This window comes from Gorilla gorilla, chromosome 9 (assembly GCF_029281585.2).
Source record: "Gorilla gorilla gorilla isolate KB3781 chromosome 9, NHGRI_mGorGor1-v2.1_pri, whole genome shotgun sequence".
NCBI lineage: Eukaryota > Metazoa > Chordata > Mammalia > Primates > Hominidae > Gorilla > Gorilla gorilla.
Window position 1 is genome coordinate 6761352 of NC_073233.2, and position 14687 is coordinate 6776038.

Below are 14687 nucleotides of genomic sequence, written 5' to 3' on the forward strand. Positions count from 1 at the left end.
AGGAAAAACAGAATTGCAACTTAGGTTTTATCTAATTTTATCTACTTTATGACCTTGCAGCGGCATGGCAAAGGAGACAGGATTTTACAGGACTTTACAAAGTATGTTCACAAGGAATTGGAATTGGGAGCACAGATAAGGTCCGCTGGTCACAGAAAAAGGGTCTTTTAACATTCCTTTTAGTTTTAGGGGAGGGGGAAGGAAGAGAGGGAGAGAGGACACAGGGAAGCTTACAGCAGAATTTTTGCTGTTTATAGCTTTCTTGGGGAAGGAAACACATGCACAAATCCTGGTGTTAGGAATATTTTAGGCATGTATCTTCAGTACTCTTCATCCAGGACCGAAGTAAGTCCTGATGCAGGAAGTGGGTGTTTCACAGCTTTCGGAACCCCTACTCGACCCAGGAAGCCCAGCTGGACCCTCCTTTCATGAGCAGGTTGGTCAGCCCCTGCACTGCCCCTTCCGGCCTCTGTGCATCTCTTGGGGACGGGGCAAGTGCTCAGGCCTTCTGGTTTCGGGCCTCCTGCCGTGAGCAGCAGCTGGATCCAGGACCCTGGGAGGAGTTCCTGTGTCCTGCAGGTCTCAGCTCCTACTCAACGTGGGCTCTTTCCGGGAACGTCAGTGCTGAGTCCGGGACACCCTGGGCCCAAGGCCACGCTCGCGGCCTGTCAGCAATCCAGGCTGTCGGCTCAGGACAGAGGGAAGGGTTAAGCCCCCAGCAGGGCCAGGGAGGGGCAAGGTGGCACCGGCTCCCCAGCTGCTCCCAGGCCCTGCTCTGTGGTGCTGGGGACCTGGCTTTAGTTCCTCGGGGTGGAGGGAGCACCGAGCTGCCTGCCTCCGAGCTGTCTGGAGCAGCCAGTCCTGCAGATGTGGGCAGCTCAGGGCCTGTGGGAGGGAGGGGGCTTTGTGCCCAGGGTAGCAGCTGAAGGAGCCCCGGGCCTCGCAGCCCCTCCTGGGTGACCAGGTGCTGCTTCGTGGCAGCTGCCCCCTCCAGTCCAGCGGGTATGGGCCCTGCTCCCCCGTGGTGGGGGCGGCGCAGGAGAGTGGAGCGACCCTCATCGAAGTTACCTCCACCCGGGTCTGAGCCCTCGGACAGACAGCCCCGCCCCGACCTGGTTACAGCTCCCTTCCCCGGTTCGGTCTCCGGTGTGCGCATGTGGGGTGCCCCATGGGCGGCCGCGGTAGGAGCTGGGGTGGCCATGCGCGCCCCCGCCCCGCCGTCCGCCCCCGACTCCAGGTCTGGATCTACTCGCCCTCCCCACCCTTACCCGCCCCCAGCCCCGGAGCCGCGCTCTCACCCCAGGGGCGGCAAGGGCGATGGACGCGGAGGAAGCGCCCTCTCCCCCTCGGGGGTCTCCCGGAGGCGAGTCCCAAAGGGGGCGAACTCCGAAGTGGGTCCCGGGTGGGAGGCGCGCGGCCCCGCCCGGCGGGGAGGGAGAAGCGGCGGAGGCGGGTGCTCAGCGGCGCCCCTGGCGGCGGCCGGCGCAGGTGCAGGTCCCGGAGGAGGCTCCGCCCGCAGCCCAGACCCCCGCGGGGTGGGCGGGACGCGGACCCTGAGACCCGCAGCGCCGGACCCGGACGGGAGCCCCTCTCCTCCCCCTCGGGCACGTCCCCGGCCGAGCCTTCCCGCCCTCCTCTGGGGCTCTCACCTCCCCTTCACCCGCGGGGGACCCGATTTCCGCGTCTCCTGGGCCCCTCCCTGGGCAGGGGGTCCAGCGGGAATCCAGGAGTGACCTGCTGGAGGACTTGGTGGCCAGGGAGTCACCCTGGGAGCCCGGTCCTGTGACCCCTTAATGGATTCTCTGCGCTCCTGGGCGGGCCCAGTGGTCGCATCGGGGCAGGGGAATCGCAGTAAGGAAAATGTAATTCACGCAGAGCCGGCTGCGGGGGAGACGGGAGTTTTATTATTACTCAAATCCTTCTCCCCAAAAACGTGGGGATCCGAGCTTCGAAGGATGATATGGTGGGTAGGCGGCCAGTGAGTCAGGAGCGCTGACCGGTCCGGTTGGAGATGAAGTCTTGGGGAGTCGAAGCTGTCTTCCTAACCCTAACCCAGCTCCTCGGTGGGGGCCACAGGACCACATGAGCAAGACTGTGGATCTAGGTGGTGCCAGCTGATCCATTGAGTACAGGGTCTGTAAAGTATCTCAAACTCTGATCCTAGGTTCTACAGTAGTGCTGTGATCCCCGGGAGCAATTTAGGGGTGGCGGGGTCAGAATCTTGCATCCTCCAGCCGCGTGACTCCTAAACCATAATTTCTAATCTTGTGGCTAATTTGTTAGTCCTGCAACGGCAGTCTGGTCCTCAGGTAGGAAGGGGGCTTGTTCAGCCTTGATCTATAAACTGTTTCTCTCCAGATTAGTTTAGGCTAAGCCCAGGGATGAGCAAGGGCAGCTTGGAGGTTAGAAGTCAGGCGGAGTCGGTTAGGGTCAGACCTCCTTCACTGTCATCATATTCTCAGTTATGACTTTTGCAAAGGTGGTTTCAGTTCCATGCCTGCCCCTCAGAATCCTGTCTCACTCTTGTGCCCTGCAGTTTCTTCCTTCCTAAACCGCCCGTGATTTAAAGAAGCTTCCAAAATACCTTCCACAGGAAATTCAAGCCCCACCCCACTCCGCAGTGATGTCTGGCCTTTGATAGGAGGTCACAGAGCCTTGTGAGGAGTTTGTGTAGGCAGCCCTCGATGTCTCAGAGCACGCTCCATCCACATCCACCCCTGGCTTGCCGGGACCCAGACATAGCTTGGTCTAAGTGGCCTGGGATGTGGCTGGGGCTGGCAGCGGCCTGTTGAGGGGTGGGTGGAGGGTGGGGGGGTTGGTGTGCGATTTGGGGAGGCCCAGCAGGGACTCCAAGCAAGGGCGAGGGCTAGTTCTTTTTTTTTTTTTAGCTGCAATGGGTAGGGAGGGGCTGATGGTTTTGGAGCTCGGTGTTTGAGATGTTAAGTCCGCTGATGCTCCTGGCCGAATAAAGGCCAAATAAAGGCCAAATAAAGCCCTTTCTTTCCCCAACTCGATGTCTGAGGGTTTTGTCTGTGGCTCGTCCTGCTACAATTTCTAACGTTACCAGTAATTTTAAAGCTAGCTTATTAAAGATTCTACTTAAGTCACATGAACGTGAAAAGCATTTAGGCTTATTATTTAATTTATGAGTACTCTTTAAGTTTAAGCTAAATTTGGCAACTTGTGGCCAAAAACACACAACGAAATATGTGTATGTGCACATATACACACATACACACTCAAGCAAAAGTATGGCTTTTACTTCAGAACTCCAGCCATGAGATAGTAATACAAATTCATTGGTTTACACAAACAATAAAAAGAAATGGTTGGATGCAAACAGTGGATTTTATCTCTGTAGAAAAGTAACAGCAGACTTAAAGCAGGCAGAAACGAAAGCAGAAAGAGAACTTAAGAACATTACATTAATAATTGCAGGCCCACCTTTGGGCTCTGATTTTTCCTTTATGTAATTTGCAATTTGTAATTCATGATCCTTGTGCCTGAGGGCTCCCTCCTGCTACTCAGTCCACAATTCCCCATCCCTGTGAAGGGGCACCCAGGTCTGACAGCCCCAGACTTGGCTTTGCCAACCCTCCAGGTCTCTCCTGCATGGCTAGGACCCAACACCTAGGTCATCCAGCACTCACCCCAACCAAAGCCATGGGAATTGCTGGGACACGGAAGGTAGGGGTGGCACATGTGTGCCCTGTGCTCTGAAGCTCCCCCCACAGGCCCTGGAATCCTCCCCTTTGTCTCAACACACTCCCCTCTGGGGAGTCAGTTCTCCCCAGAGTCCCCGTTCCTGGGCTTGGAGGGCTGCTTTGGGGCAGGAAACTTTGTCCACCAGGCCTCTGACCTGCACCAGGAGACACTGGGAGGTTTAGTCCCCAAACCCGCACAGAGCAGGACTGCAGCCTGAGGAAAGAGCAAGGATTTCAGGACAGAGGCCTGCGACAAGTGAGGTGAGGGCTTTGGGGGGATTGTCCTGGCGCCTGGAGTGTGAAGACCCCAGTGGGGGCCTGGCAGGGGCCCTGAACCGGGACAGTGAGGTCCTGCACTTGCTGGCCTGGGGTGGACAGAACCCAAGCCTGGGTAAAATCCCCAGGGCCCCCTAAACCCAACACTTAGGAAGTCACTAGTCCTGACTTGAGTTTCTGATGAGGAAGCCCCTCCCCTTAGCCTTCAGCCTTTCCTCCCACCCTGCCATAAAGTAATTTGATCCTCAAGAAGTTAAACCACACCTCATTGGTCCCTGGCTAATTCACCAATTTACAAACAGCAGGAAATAGAAACTTAAGAGAAATACACACTTCTGAGAAACTGAAACAACAGGGGAAAGGAGGTCTCACTGAGCACCGTCCCAGCATCCGGACACCACAGCGGCCCTTCGCTCCACGCAGAAAACCACACTTCTCAAACCTTCACTCAACACTTCCTTCCCCAAAGCCAGAAGATGCACAAGGAGGAACATGAGGTGGCTGTGCTGGGGGCACCCCCCAGCACCATCCTTCCAAGGTCCACCGTGATCAACATCCACAGCGAGACCTCCGTGCCCGACCATGTCGTCTGGTCCCTGTTCAACACCCTCTTCTTGAACTGGTGCTGTCTGGGCTTCATAGCATTCGCCTACTCTGTGAAGGTGCGTATGGCCCTGGCAGAAATCCAGGGGGTGCCAGTGAGCCTGGGGCTTCACCTGCCCACATGCTGCCTGGGGTGGGGACTTGTGTGTCCCTGTGACTGTGAGTTTGTGTGCACCTCTGTCCCGTGTGTGCCCACGTCAGTAGCTTTGTCTGTGTGATCTGTGTGTGTGTGTGTGGCTTGGGGAATCTGCCCAGTGCAGGTCTAGGAGGAGGCTCCAGGAGGCTGGCTGGCTGGCTCAGAGTCTGTCCCTGGCTATCCATTAGCCCAGAGCAATTCTCCCTACAGCCCAGTAAGAAATTACACCTTCACCTTCCGGACTGGCACCCAGGCTCTCCCAGAAAGTGAGAAGGGAACTCACAGGTGACTTCACCCCATGGTGGGGAGAACAGCCTGTGCTGGGGCCAAGGCAGAAGGAGGATGAGCCCCGAGGCTCCTGGAGAGTCTGAGCCCGGGTGAGGAAGGGGAGGAGGTGGTCCCTGATCTCAGGGCGGGGAGGAGACGGAGCCATAGCACGCGGCTCTCAGCTGGGGGATCCTGGTCCCCTCACCATCTCCTCTCCCCCAGTCTAGGGACAGGAAGATGGTTGGCGACGTGACCGGGGCCCAGGCCTATGCCTCCACCGCCAAGTGCCTGAACATCTGGGCCCTGATTCTGGGCATCCTCATGACCATTGGATTCATCCTGTTACTGGTATTCGGCTCTGTGACAGTCTACCATATTATGTTACAGATAATACAGGAAAAACGGGGTTACTAGTAGCCGCCCATAGCCTGCAACCTTTTTACTCCACTGTGCAATGCTGGCCCTGCTACGCTGGGGCTATTGGCCCTGCCCCCTTGGTCCTGCCCCTAGATACAGCAGTTTATACCCACACACCTGTCTACAGTGTCATTCAATAAAGTGCACGTGCTTGTGATGATGCTGTGACTTCATCTGGAGTGGGGGCCCTGCTGAGGGGTCCCGGCCTAGTCCTGAGACAGCCCAGTGCTCAGCCCCTGCACAGCCGTATCCCTCCTCTGTGAAGCTCTCAGGGGAGCAGGGATATGCTCAGAATCTGCTGGTTTCCGCCTCCTGCTGTGGGCAGCAGCTGGACCAGGAACGTGGGGTGGGCGTTTCTCTGACACCAAGGTAAGGACACACTGTCCAGAATACCTTTGGGCCAGGACAACCTGCCTCTGAGCTGGCTGGGCAGCTGGTCTTGCAGATGTGTGCACCTTAGGCCCTGTGGGAGGGGCAGGGGCTTTGTTCCTAGGGTAGCAGCTGAAGGAACCTCAGGACTGCAGCCCCTCCTGGGTGATCCAGGTGTGCTGGGTCCTAGCAGCTGCCTCCTCCAGTCCAGCCGGCATCTTCCTGCTCCCCTGGCGTGGGGGCAGCCAATGGCCCGAGGGTGGGGCGGAGCCCCCCGCGCTATGAGCTGAAGACACAAGCCAGTCAGACCCAGTGACTTTTCCACCAAGTCGGACGGAAAGTCTGAAGTCTGAACCCAAACCCAGCTGGCCTCCTGGGTGGAGGAGTTCCTGGGGCCAAGGCAGGGCCTCACTGTGGCGGTGGGGGTCCTCCTCCCACGGGTGCCTTGTCCCTCGGGGGATTCTGGCTCTCAGGCTGCCGGCAGTGGGACCGCGATGACAAGCGCCGCCTGCCTTCCGCCTCAGCCGGCGGTACTGAAGGGCTCTCCCGGGACCTAGCTCGGTACCGACATCGCTAACTGCCTCCAGCTCCCCGCGCCGCTCACCCTGCGGCGCCCTAACTCCGAGGGTCCCCGCGGGGGGCCACGGACGCGCATGAGGGCGCGCCCTTTCGCCGGGGGTTCCGCTTTCGCGAGCGTGACCACGGAGTGAAGCCGGCTCGGGGGTCCTGGGGAGTGAGGGGCGGGCCCGGCGCCGCGGGATCAGGGAAAGGCACTCGCTCCGAGGCAGGGAGGTCGGCGGGAGCCGCAGCCGGGCCCGGGGAGGAGGCGCAGCCAGGTGCCCAGGCCCAGGCGCGGGGCGCGCGGGTGCGGGGACCTTCCCCAGGCGGGCAGCGCTCGCGAGGGCCTGGGAGGGCAGCTTCCGACCGGGAGCCCCGCGGGAGCTCGGGAAGAGGGTCCCGCCGGGTGGAGACCCCTCTGGTGCAGCCAGCGAGGGCCCCGGGATCCCGCAGTCTTGAAATGTGACGGGAAGTCCGAGGCATCACGAAGTCGGAGACGCAGGGCGCGTCGTGGGTCCCGGGCGCCGAACGCCAGCTCGCCACGGCCCAGCAGCGCGGCCAGATCCCGGTCCCCACGGGCGTCGGGGGTGCGCGGGCCGCGGGGAGGTGAGAGGCCGGAGCCGAGAAGTTTCCCAAACAGCACCCGCGGGAACAGAGCTGGTCGGCCTGGCCGCTCCTCGCCGCGGACTCCTCGGGTCCCCGTGGACAGCAGCCCCTGCCAGGCCCGCAGCGGCCCTGGGCCTCTCCTCCTCTGCAGGGGAGACTCCGGCCGCGGGCTCTGGAAAAGGGCAAGACCAGGCACGGCGCAGGTGCTCTCTGTCGGGAGAATGCGGCCACACGGGGTGCGTTCACAGCGGGAGAAACCCTCCTGGGAGGGACGGGGAGGACGCCGAGCCCAAGGCGGGAGGCGCCGGAGGACACACGTGCCCTACACGGGGTGCCGAGGGACCGGCCAGGCTGACCCCGGCGTGGACAAGTTTGCCTCCCAGAGGGCGGAGATTGAGAGGGGAAGGGACCGGCCGACTCTGGGTGCGGCGGGCGTTCCTCCTCACCGGGAGGGTGTGTGCTGCGGGCAACCATTTGCAACCGCTGGAGGGGCCTTCCTGCCCGCGAGGGCATTGCAGTAAAGAAAGGGTTTGGGAGGCGGAGGCTGCAGTGAGCCGAGATCCCGCCACGCACCCTGTCCTGTGCGACAGAGAACTCTGCGTCTCAAAAAAAGGGTTTAATAAACCCCTTCTGTCCTCTTGAGCTGAGTCGCCCCTCCCGGGTGGGGCCGCAGGAGCTGTCAGGTCCAAGGGGAGCCATGGGTGTCAGGCACGCAAGAAAAAGGGGGGGGGGGGGAATCTCAAAAGGCCAATCTTAAGCTCTAAATTATGTGGACGAAAAGAGTCGAACTCTGTAAAATATTTGAAGAGATTTATTCTAAGCCAAAATATGAGTGACCGTGGCTCGTGACACGGCCCTCAGGAGGTCTTGAGAACATGGGCTCAAGGTGGTCGGGGCCTAGCTTGGTTTTATATATTTTAGGAAGACGTGAGGCATCAATGAAATACATTTAAGAAATACATTGAAAAAAAAAATACATTGGTTTGGTCCGGAAAGGCGGGACAACACAAAGCTGGGGGGTGGGGCGGCGCAGTGCCCCAGGCTACAGGTGAATTTAATCCTCTGGTTGACGGTTGAGTCATTGAGTTTGTCTAAAGACCTGGGATTGGTAGAAAGGGGGTGTTCAGGTTAAAATAAAGATTATGGAGACCAAAGTTCTTTTGAAGTCTTATAGTGGCTGCCCTTAGAGACAATAGATGATGAATGTTTCCTATTCCTAAAAGGTGCTAGACTGTTAATCTCTTCAGGATTGGGAGGGTCTGGAAGAAAAAGATTTAGCTATGTTAATAGAGATTCTTTACAGCTGCAAATTTCCCCCTACAAAGAACAGCTTTGCCGGGGCAATTTCAAAATATGGCAAAGAAACTTGTTTTGGGGCAAAATATTTTTATTTTCTTCCTCATATCGTAATGTTCTGCCAGGGCCAGGTTGGAAAGTAAGTCATGATATACATGGTTAAATAAAACCCATCTGATGAGAATTTATGGTTTGTAGGGCATGACTCCCCAAGCCCCTTAGGTAGGAATTTGGGCAAGATAAAAAATCAGAGTTTAGTCCTCAATCATGATGAGCTGCTGAGTTTTACACAAGGCCTGTTGTCATTTAAACTATAGCCTAAATGTCTCTGAAAGTCAGCTTGGCCCCAAAAACCAGGAATAATTAAAGGAAAGGCAAGATTGTGGGTGGGTTAGCTCAGCTCACAGTTATAATAATTCTTCTCACTGATACTGTTACAGCAGGTAGCTCCTCCGGCTTGAGCAGGACAGGAGAGCGCTTCCCACCCGCAACCAGGAATGTCAGGCGACCCCTCAGGTGATGGTCAGATGGTTGTTGCACTGTTTCTCTAAAATAATAATTGGTAGCAACCAGCGCCAAGGAAAGGCAGTCTCCCAGTAGATAGAAAAAAACCTGAAACGTGGTCAGGTTTATCCACAATCTGGCTCATGTGGTCCTGTGGCCCCCACCGAGGAGCTGGGTTAGGGTTAGGAAGACAGCTTCGACTCCCCAAGACTTCATCTCCAACCGGACCGGTCAGCGCTCCTGACTCACTGGCCGCCTACCCACCATATCATCCTTCGAAGCTCGGATCCCCACGTTTTTGGGGAGAAGGATTTGAGTAATAATAAAACTCCCGTCTCCCCCGCAGCCGGCTCTGCGTGAATTACATTTTCCTTACTGCGATTCCCCTGCCCCGATGCGACCACTGGGCCCGCCCAGGAGCGCAGAGAATCCATTAAGGGGTCACAGGACCGGGCTCCCAGGGTGACTCCCTGGCCACCAAGTCCTCCAGCAGGTCACTCCTGGATTCCCGCTGGACCCCCTGCCCAGGGAGGGGCCCAGGAGACGCGGAAATCGGGTCCCCCGCGGGTGAAGGGGAGGTGAGAGCCCCAGAGGAGGGCGGGAAGGCTCGGCCGGGGACGTGCCCGAGGGGGAGGAGAGGGGCTCCCGTCCGGGTCCGGCGCTGCGGGTCTCAGGGTCCGCGTCCCGCCCACCCCGCGGGGGTCTGGGCTGCGGGCGGAGCCTCCTCCGGGACCTGCACCTGCGCCGGCCGCCGCCAGGGGCGCCGCTGAGCACCCGCCTCCGCCGCTTCTCCCTCCCCGCCGGGCGGGGCCGCGCGCCTCCCACCCGGGACCCACTTCGGAGTTCGCCCCCTTTGGGACTCGCCTCCGGGAGACCCCCGAGGGGGAGAGGGCGCTTCCTCCGCGTCCATCGCCCTTGCCGCCCCTGGGGTGAGAGCGCGGCTCCGGGGCTGGGGGCGGGTAAGGGTGGGGAGGGCGAGTAGATCCAGACCTGGAGTCGGGGGCGGACGGCGGGGCGGGGGCGCGCATGGCCACCCCAGCTCCTACCGCGGCCGCCCATGGGGCACCCCACATGCGCACACCGGAGACCGAACCGGGGAAGGGAGCTGTAACCAGGTCGGGGCGGGGCTGTCTGTCCGAGGGCTCAGACCCGGGTGGAGGTAACTTCGATGAGGGTCGCTCCACTCTCCTGCGCCGCCCCCACCACGGGGGAGCAGGGCCCATACCCGCTGGACTGGAGGGGGCAGCTGCCACGAAGCAGCACCTGGTCACCCAGGAGGGGCTGCGAGGCCCGGGGCTCCTTCAGCTGCTACCCTGGGCACAAAGCCCCCTCCCTCCCACAGGCCCTGAGCTGCCCACATCTGCAGGACTGGCTGCTCCAGACAGCTCGGAGGCAGGCAGCTCGGTGCTCCCTCCACCCCGAGGAACTAAAGCCAGGTCCCCAGCACCACAGAGCAGGGCCTGGGAGCAGCTGGGGAGCCGGTGCCACCTTGCCCCTCCCTGGCCCTGCTGGGGGCTTAACCCTTCCCTCTGTCCTGAGCCGACAGCCTGGATTGCTGACAGGCCGCGAGCGTGGCCTTGGGCCCAGGGTGTCCCGGACTCAGCACTGACGTTCCCGGAAAGAGCCCACGTTGAGTAGGAGCTGAGACCTGCAGGACACAGGAACTCCTCCCAGGGTCCTGGATCCAGCTGCTGCTCACGGCAGGAGGCCCGAAACCAGAAGGCCTGAGCACTTGCCCCGTCCCCAAGAGATGCACAGAGGCCGGAAGGGGCAGTGCAGGGGCTGACCAACCTGCTCAGTCTCAGAACCACGCTCCGAACCCTCAGCCAGACCCCTCCCCAGGTGAAGTCGCAGCAGCACCAGAAACACGTGCACTTTATTGAATGCCATTGTAGAAAAGCGTGTGAGGATAAAGGGCTGATACAGGTACAGGACTCGGCTCCGGGGGCAGGGCGAGGAATGGAAGGTGAAGTACGTGGGATACAGGTCATGGGCAGAGCTCCTGGCCTCAGTGATGCCTCCTGATCTATCCATAGGCCTGGAAGATCAACACTGGGATGACGATGAGCAGAATGGTCATGAGGATGCCCAGAATCAGGGCCCAGATGTTCAGGCACTTGGCGGTGGAGGCATAGGCCTGGGCCCCGGTCACGTCGCCAACCATCTTCCTGTCCCTAGACTGGGGGAGAGGAGATGGTGAGGGAACCAGGATCCCCCAGCTGAGAGCCGCGTGCTATGGCTCCGTCTCCTCACTGGCTCTCCCCGCCCTGAGATCAGGGACCACCTCCTCCCCTTCCTCACCCGGGCTCAGACTCTCCAGGAGCCTCGGGGCTCATCCTCCTTCTGCCTTGGCCCCAGCACAGGCTGTTCTCCCCACCATGGGGTGAAGTCACCTGTGAGTTCCCTTCTCACTTTCTGGGAGAGCCTGGGTGCCAGTCCGGAAGGTGAAGGTGTAATTTCTTACTGGGCTATAGGGAGAACTGCTCTGGGCTAGTGGATAGCCGGGGACAGACTCTGAGCCAGCCAGCCAGCCTCCTGGAGCCTCCTCCTAGACCTGCACTGGGCAGATTCCGCAAGCCACACACACACACACACACACACACACAGATCACACAGACAAAGCTACTGACGTGGGCACACACGGGACAGAGGTGCACACAAACTCACAGTCACAGGGACACACAAGTCCCCACCCCAGGCAGCATGTGGGCAGGTGGAGCTCCAGGCTCACCGGCACCCCCTGGATTTCCACCAGGGCCATACGCACCTTCACGGAGTACGCGAATGCTATGAAGCCCAGGCAGCAGGGGTTCATGAAGAGGGTGTTGAACAGGGACCAGACGACATGGTCGGGCACGGAGGTCTCGCTGCGGATGTGGATCACGGTGGACGTCGGGGGAGCAGGGTTGTGGGGCGCCCCCAGCACAGCCACCTCGTGCTCCTCCTTGAGCATCTCATAGTTGGGGGGCTGGCCGCTGTTGACAGGAGAGAAGAAGGTTTGGACAGTGTGATTCATGGTGTCCAGCGAAGACCAGCGGTGGTCGGGTTACTGGGATGGTTCTCAGTGAGCCCTCCCTTTCCCCAGTAGTTTCGGTTTCTCAACAGTTTCCTTTTCCTGGCATTTGTCAAATCGGGATTTGGCCGGGGCCAGATGAGGGCGGAACAAATTCCTGAGGATCAAATTACTTTAGGATAGGGAGGAAGGAGGGACTGAGGGCTAAGAGGGGCTTCCTCTCTAGAGCCCAAGGGAGCACAAGTCTCATCTTGTTAGTGGTGTGGGGGTCCTGGAGACTTCCCCTGTGTTGGGAGTCTCCATACCCCAGGCCAGCAGCTGCACGACCTCACTGTCCCGGTTCAGGGCTCCTGCCAGGCCTGCGCTGACGCCTCCACACTCCAGGCCCCACAACCGTTCCCCCAAAGCCCTCACCTCTGCCGGGCACCGTGGCTCACGCCTGTAATCCCAGCACTTTGGGAGGCCAAGGCGGGCGGATCACGAGGTCAGGAGATCGAGACCATCCTGGCTAACACGGTGAAACCCCATCTCCCATAACCCTCACTGTGGTGCCCAGGCAGCTGGATTATCCCATTACCTTCACTATGGTGCCCAGGCAGCTGGATTATCCCATAACCCTCACTGTGGTGCCCAGGCAGCCGGATTATCCCATAACCCTCACTGTGGTGCCCAGGCAGCTGGATTATCCCATTACCTTCACTATGGTGCCCAGGCAGCTGGATTATCCCATAACCCTCACTGTGGTGCCCAGGCAGCTGGATTATCCCATTACCTTCACTATGGTGCCCAGGCAGCTGGTGTTCAGGCCTGCTCAGGCATCTCATGACCTTCACTGTACTTCTTAGATAAAACAGAATACTTGAAGTCACTAGTTACAGAGAACAGGAATCTATAAACTCATTCCATAAAACAAAGGAAAATTTGTTTTTTCTTCTCCCTGTGTTGAGGGAGTGCTGGGAAAGTCTCAGAGCACATTAGATAATATTATCAGGACTTTTCCTGGGTCTCAGCTGTGTCTGCTGCTGCCTCCGGGACGAGTCAGCCTGATACAGGAAAACCTATTTCTCTTTCTTTTTAATTTTAATTTTATTTAATTTCCTGCCTCATTCCCTTCCCCTCTGAGGGCTTTTATTGTTATTATTTATTTTATTTATTTATTTATTTGAGTTGGAGTCTTGCTCTGTCTCCCAGGCTGGAGTGCAGTGGCGCGATCTCGGCTCACTGCAAGCTCCGCCTCCCGGGTTCACGCCATTCTCCTGCCTCAGCCTCCCAAGTAGCTGGGATTACAGGTGCCTGCCACCACGCTTGGCTGATTTTTTGTATTTTTAGTAGAGATGGGGTTTCACTGTGTTAGCCAGGATGGTCTCGATCTCCTGACCTCATGATCCGCCCACCTTTGAGGCCTTTTATAACAGAAGTTTACTAGAAGGCCTCAATATTACTTAATTCTGAATGAAGAGACAAGTTTTCTTCTTTGGGCAAAGGTTGATATTTACGCAAAGCCATTAGCTGAGTGGCAGTTTGCTACTGTTGCCTCTGTAGCTGATTGAATGCTTCCGACAAGGATAGGTCAGAGACCAGGGCGTTAGGCAACTTCTTAGTATGGCCAGAACCACTCCTATTAAAGTCTTGAACTGTCCGGAAAGTGAAAACTAGCCTCTAAAGGGAGAATCTGGAGACTACTTTTTCTTTTCTTTTCTTTTCTTTTTTTTTTTTTTTTTTTGAGATGGAGTCTCTCTCTGTCGCCCAGGCTGGAGTGCAGTGGCGCGATCGCGGCTCACTGCAAGCTCCGCCTTCCAGGTTCATGCCATTCTCCTGCCTCAGCCTCCCGAGTAGCTGTGACTACAGGCGTCTGCCACCACACCCGGCTGACTTTTTGTATTTGTAGTAGAGACGGGGTTTCACGTGTTAGCCAGGATGGTCTCGATCTCCTGACCTCGTGATCCGCCCGTCTCGGCCTCCCAAAGGGCTGGGATTACAGGCGTGAGCCACCGCGCCCAGCTCTTGACAAAATTTCTTTAGCAGCTGCTTGAGTGTCCAGTTCATGCATTCCACTTTACCTGAGCTCTGCAGCCTGTAAGCTGTATGTAATTTCCACTTTATTTTTAATAATCAAGTTAAGTCCTGAACTATTTCAGCCATAAATATTGGGCTATTGTCTGATCTTAGAGTTAGAGGCAGTCCAAATCTGGGAATAATGTCTCTTAACAACACCTTGGTTACTTCTAGTGCCTTCTCTGTCCAGGTGGGGAAGGCCTCAACCTCCTGAAAAGGTGCAGATGAACACCCGCGTGCACTGATAACCCCCCTCTCAGGGTACTTCCTTGAAGTCCGTACCACAGTTTTTCACAGGCTATGGCTGCCTGGCTCCTGTTTCCTGAACTCCTGGGGGCCGAGTAGGCCCTTGTCGTGGATTGTTCTGAGCACAAATTTAACACCATTTGTTTACAAATGGCTCGAGTAATAGCAGTGAGCCATGGCACACAGAAATGATGCCTTAACAAGGCCGGGCGCGGTGGCTCACGCCTGTAATCTCAGCACTTTGGGAGGCCGAGGTGGGCGGATCACAAGGTCGGGAGATCGAGACCATCCTGGCTAACACATGAAACCCCGTCTCTACTAAAAATACAAAAAAAATTAGCCGGGCATGGTGGTGGGCACCTGTGGTCCCAGCTACATGGGAGGCTGAGGCAGGAGAACAGCGTGAACCTGGGAGGCGGAGCTTGCAGTGAGCCGAGATCACGCCACAGCACTCCAGCCTGGGGGATAGAGCGAGACTCCGTCTCAAAAAAAAAAAAAAGAAATGATGCCTTAATAATGTCTTTAGTGCTGGGTTTTTTTTTCCAGTGGAACTGTTTTACAAATCTGAGGGCCACCATTCCAGGTATGGCTAGCCTCCCGTTGGAGAATTTTTACCATTTTTCTTCAATGTAGTTCT

The 14687-nt window shown here is 57.7% G+C and overlaps 3 protein-coding genes across 3 annotated transcripts; 1 reads left to right on the forward strand and 2 right to left on the reverse strand.

Annotated features, from left to right (window-relative positions):
- The first annotated feature begins 379 nt into the window (after positions 1-379).
- Positions 380-5560, forward strand: IFITM1 (interferon induced transmembrane protein 1). The gene is made up of 3 exons (XM_063710837.1): positions 380-436; positions 4283-4642; positions 5209-5560. Exons 2-3 carry the CDS (start codon positions 4457-4459, stop codon positions 5398-5400), a joined length of 378 nt encoding a protein of 125 aa, XP_063566907.1. The 5' UTR covers positions 380-436; positions 4283-4456; the 3' UTR covers positions 5401-5560.
- A 2169-nt stretch (positions 5561-7729) lies between these two features.
- Positions 7730-10727, reverse strand: LOC129523486 (uncharacterized). The gene has a single exon (XM_055355688.2). The coding sequence runs from the start codon at positions 10725-10727 to the stop codon at positions 10038-10040; it is 690 nt and encodes a 229-aa protein (XP_055211663.1). The 3' UTR covers positions 7730-10037.
- Positions 10595-11991, reverse strand: LOC101128980 (interferon-induced transmembrane protein 3). Its single transcript, XM_004050337.5, has 2 exons — positions 11504-11991; positions 10595-10915 (listed from the first exon to the last, which is right to left on the reverse strand). Exons 1-2 carry the CDS (start codon positions 11750-11752, stop codon positions 10763-10765), a joined length of 402 nt encoding a protein of 133 aa, XP_004050385.4. The 5' UTR covers positions 11753-11991; the 3' UTR covers positions 10595-10762.
- Positions 11992-14687: the final 2696 nt, after the last annotated feature.

Bases quoted from the DNA above. Each gene is read 5' to 3' on its own strand.
- LOC101128980 (XM_004050337.5), bottom strand. From the start codon at position 11,752: ATGAATCACACTGTCCAAACCTTCTTCTCTCCTGTCAACAGCGGCCAG. The intron at 10,916-11,503 runs GTGCGTATGGCC...CCTCTCCCCCAG, and splicing joins CATTCGCGTACTCCGTGAAG to TCTAGGGACAGGAAGATGGT.
- LOC129523486 (XM_055355688.2), bottom strand. From the start codon at position 10,727: ATGACCTGTATCCCACGTACTTCACCTTCCATTCCTCGCCCTGCCCCC.
- IFITM1 (XM_063710837.1), top strand. From the start codon at position 4,457: ATGCACAAGGAGGAACATGAGGTGGCTGTGCTGGGGGCACCCCCCAGC. The intron at 4,643-5,208 runs GTGCGTATGGCC...CCTCTCCCCCAG, and splicing joins CATTCGCCTACTCTGTGAAG to TCTAGGGACAGGAAGATGGT.